Source organism: Lepus europaeus, chromosome 4 (assembly GCF_033115175.1).
Source record: "Lepus europaeus isolate LE1 chromosome 4, mLepTim1.pri, whole genome shotgun sequence".
Lineage (NCBI taxonomy): Eukaryota > Metazoa > Chordata > Mammalia > Lagomorpha > Leporidae > Lepus > Lepus europaeus.
Window position 1 is genome coordinate 165,319,156 of NC_084830.1, and position 4,208 is coordinate 165,323,363.

Below are 4,208 nucleotides of genomic sequence, written 5' to 3' on the forward strand. Positions count from 1 at the left end.
AGAGGTGGGCAGTCTCCTGCCTGCTGCTGCTGACCACTGTGCCCAGAGGAGCTGCAGACGCAGGTGGCAGCCTCTTGACAGCAGTCCCCAGCAGCTGCACCAAGGGCCTGAGCGCTTCTTTGAAGAGCTGTAGCGGGAGAGGAGACATGACTTCAAGCATCCCGAAGTCAAAACAGTGCAACAGCTACCAAGAGGTGGACACGGCCCAGCCAAGAGCAAAGCCACAGCGAGTTATTTGGGGTGCTCAAGGAACTTCCTTGCTGTCCTTCTAGGAGACCAAGAAATGACACCATTTGTATGTTAATTCTGAGAACATTAACCAAAGTTTTAGCAGAGGAGAATCTGAGGACACTTCAGAAGAGAGTCCCTCCCCCCCACCACAATGCTCTGATGATACCTCTCATCAACCTGGGCCACCTTTGCAGGGGCCCTCGTAGGAAACCATCCGACGTCCACCTCACAGCCCCATCTGGCTCCTTCTGACCACTTTTTGATTCCTAATCATCAGAGTTTTAGAGCTGCCTAATTTGCAAGATAAACTAAGTCTTCATTGGATAGGGGGATACAGACAGGTAAAACAAAGTTATATCTATGTGTCCATAAATTTCTATACATGCATATGTTTTTACACATCAACAGAAGAGTGTTCCTTCTGTGAATTACGTATTAGGTCATTCTGGTTTAATACTGTGCTTGCTGCGAATGCATTCTATGACACAAAACCCTTCTGAGTGCTCCTTTCACCTCTGTGTTTCTCAGGCTGTAGATGATGGGGTTCAGCATGGGGGTTATAACCCCATAGAGCATAGAGATGAGCCTGTCTCTGGCAGGGGAGTGTCGGCCAGAAGATGGGCGGATGTAGGTAAATATGGCCGTGCCATAGAACAAACAGACTACAAGGAGGTGGGACGCACATGTGGAGAAGGCTTTGCGCTTCCCTTCCACCGACTGGATCCTGAGGATGGAGGAGATGATGTAGATGTAAGAGATGAGGGTGGTCAGGAAGGCACTGATCCCAAAAATACCTCCCACCACTAAAACAAGCATTTCTGCCATGTAGGTGGACGAGCATGAGAGGGCCACAATTTGTGGAATGTCACAGTAGTACTGGTCAACCAGATTGGACTTGCAGAAAGACAGCTGGAAGGTGGACATTGTGTGGATGAAGGAATTCAGAAACCCTGCTGCCCAGGTCCCAGACGACAGCTGGACACAGAGAACCTTGGTCATGAGGAGGGTGTAACGCAGCGGGAAGCAGATGGCCACGTACCGGTCATAGGCCATGACAGCCAGCAGGAAGACTTCAGTCCCAGCTAGAGCCACCAAAAAATACAGCTGCAAAGCACACCCAATGAAAGAAATGCCACGCTCCTCAGTCAAGAGATTCTCCAGCATCTTGGGGACAGTGGTTGATGAGCAGAACATGTCTATGAGGGACAAATTCGCCAGGAAGTAGTACATGGGAGTGTGCAGCTTTTTTTCCATTCCAATGGCCAGGAGAATGGCCCCGTTTCCCACCAAGGTGATCTGGTAGATGATGGCAAAGACCACAAAGAGAGGGTAGCGCACCTCGGGCAGGTCAGAGAGCCCCATGAGGACAAACTGAGCCACAGTGCTAAGATTGTGGACGTCCATCCCCTCTCAAGGGCCTTTCTGGAAAGAGAAGAGCAGCAAACGCTGATTAGGGTGAGAAGTCAGGGAGCGCAGTGATGAGAAGCTCTTGAAAATCTCTGTGGGTGTCTGGTTGATGATGAATTAGTTAGCCCTACTTTAATTAAAAATTCCAAGTATTAAAGCTACTATTTAAAATAAGTCCCAAACTCCAGATATTCCTGGAACTATTTGTCCTCAGCACCTCTTAAAGGGGAAGCCCTGTGAGCAACTAAAGAGACCCCTAACCACCACATTCTTAGTACAGAGACGTCAACAACCGCCTTCCGGGAAACATGCTGTTGACTCTTCAGCATTTGCTGGGCTTCACATTCAGCCAAAGCTGAGGGTGTACTCCCCACCGTTCCTTGGATGCTTAACTCAGCTCTGCCTTATATTATCTCAATGTGTATAGCTTCATGCACTGTTTCAGTACTAAGCATCTTCAAGGTAGAAACTGTGTACTACATATTTTTGTGTATGTTATATATTTTGCATATATTTTTATACATGTGTATATTCCTTGATATATAAATTTTTGTAAATGAGTCAGCAACATATAGGAAAACACAGAAAAATAATGGAGGGATGAATCAATGGTCTTTTACACATAGACAATGTACAAGGAGTCTTTAAAAAGTTACTAGAAAAGGTAGATTATGAAAGTAATGTGCAGGGGGGGGCAGTGCTGTGGCATAGTGGGTAAAGCCGCTGCCTGCAGTGCTGGCATCCCATATGGGTGCCAGTTTGAGATCCAGCTGCCCCTCTTCCGATCCAGCTCTCTGCTATGGCCTGGGAAAGCAGTAGAAGATGGCTCAAGTCTTTGGGCCCCTGCACCCATGCAGGAGACCCGGATGAAGCTCCTGGCTCCTGGCTTTGGATTGGCGCAGCTCTGGCCGTTGCGGCCAATTGGTGAATGAACCAGCAGATGGAAGACTTCTCTCTCACTCTCGCTCTCGCTCTCTCTCTGACTCTCATCTCTCTGCCTCTCCTCTCTCTGTGTAATTGTGACTTTCAAGTAAAATAAATGAATCTTTTAAAATAGAATAATTGCATGGATTTCAAAATTTATTGCACCAAAATAACTGCATTTTTTATTCCACTCCATGAACTTTTTAAAGCTACCTCCTGTCTCTGTTGGGAAGAAATAATAAGAGAATGCTCCATAACTTCAAATTTCCATCACTAAAATATCAACCTTGACATTCTCCCTGAGAGTTCACACACTCACCATGATTAAGACTTTTTACCAAAAGACTTTTGGGGCCGGCACTGTGGCATAGCAGGTAAAGCCACTGCCTGCAATGCTGGCATCCCATACGAGCGCCTGTTCAAGTCCCAGCTGCTCTACTTCCAGTCTAGCTCCCTGCTATGGCCTTGGAAAGCAGTAGAAGATGGCCCAAGTCCTTGGACCCCTGTAGCCATGGGGGGTACCTGGAAGAAGCTCCCGGCTCCTGGCTTCAGATCAGCCCAGATCTGGCAGTTGTGGCCATTTAGGGCATGAACCAATGGATGGAAGACCTCTCTCTTTCTCTGCCTCTATAACTCTTTCAAGTAAATAAATAAATCTTTAAAAATAAAAGACTTTAATTAAAAATCTACAAATCAATACTACTGTGGAATTTTTTCTTTCAATTTGTAAATTAATTTCTTGCAATGGAAAATTCAAAGATATAAATTGTTGAAAAAATAAAATGCAAAAGTTAATTTCCATGGTCTCCCTCCAGTTTATTTATCCTGGGGGAAACAATTACTGATTTATTTGCTTAAAATATGTATATCCCAAGTAACAAAAATCATACATAATGATTGGTTCACTCAAATAGCATGAAACTATTTTCTACTCCATTTTCTCCATAATAGCTAAGACACTAAGGCACTTGGGAGATGCTCTGTCTCTTTTCTTGAGCAACACCAGGTCTGTGCCACATTTTGGAAAAAACAAACATTTACTGGTGATCTCTTTAAATCATGAAATATGGAAAATTATTATAATAGTCATAAAATGCTTGTACATCAATGTTCAGTCTACGAAAGATGCTTAGTGAATGAGAAAATAGGTTAACCAAAGTAATTGTCATAGCAATTTTCAGATTCTCAAATATTCATCATTCTATAGAGCCATTAAGTTTATCTAAATCCTTACATGTTAATATTTCTGATATATAGAAAAGGTGTTTAAGTAAGATAATTTTAAGAAGAGACAGTAAATAATGTACACGTTAAATGATCATTTTCTGTTAACTCACACAATATGACTTTTTAAAAAACAACTACTGTGGCTAGCACTGTGGCACAGTAGGTTAAAGCCCTGGCCTGTGGCATTGGCATCCCATATGGGCTCCGGTTGGAGTCCTAGCTGCTCCACTTCCAATTCAGCTCTCTGCTATGGCCTGGGAAAGCTGTGGAAGATGGCCCAAGTCCTTGGGCCCCTGCACCCAAATGGGAGACCTGGAGGAAGCTCCTGGCTCCTGACTTCGGATCAACTGAGCCCTGGCTGTTGTGGCCATTTGGGGAGTGAACCAGCAGAGGGAAGGCCTCTCTCTCTTTCTCTCTCT

At 44.7% G+C, this 4,208-nt stretch overlaps 1 protein-coding gene across 1 annotated transcript; it reads right to left on the bottom strand.

The window, feature by feature from the left end:
* Positions 1-681: 681 nt before the first annotated feature.
* LOC133758855 (olfactory receptor 5V1-like) lies at positions 682-1,635 on the bottom strand. Its single transcript, XM_062189990.1, has one exon. The coding sequence runs from the start codon at positions 1,633-1,635 to the stop codon at positions 682-684; it is 954 nt and encodes a 317-aa protein (XP_062045974.1).
* Between the last annotated feature and the right edge of the window lie 2,573 nt (positions 1,636-4,208).

What these genes read in the sequence shown, in the direction of transcription:
- LOC133758855 (XM_062189990.1), bottom strand. Translation starts at nt 1,635, where the DNA reads ATGGACGTCCACAATCTTAGCACTGTGGCTCAGTTTGTCCTCATGGGG.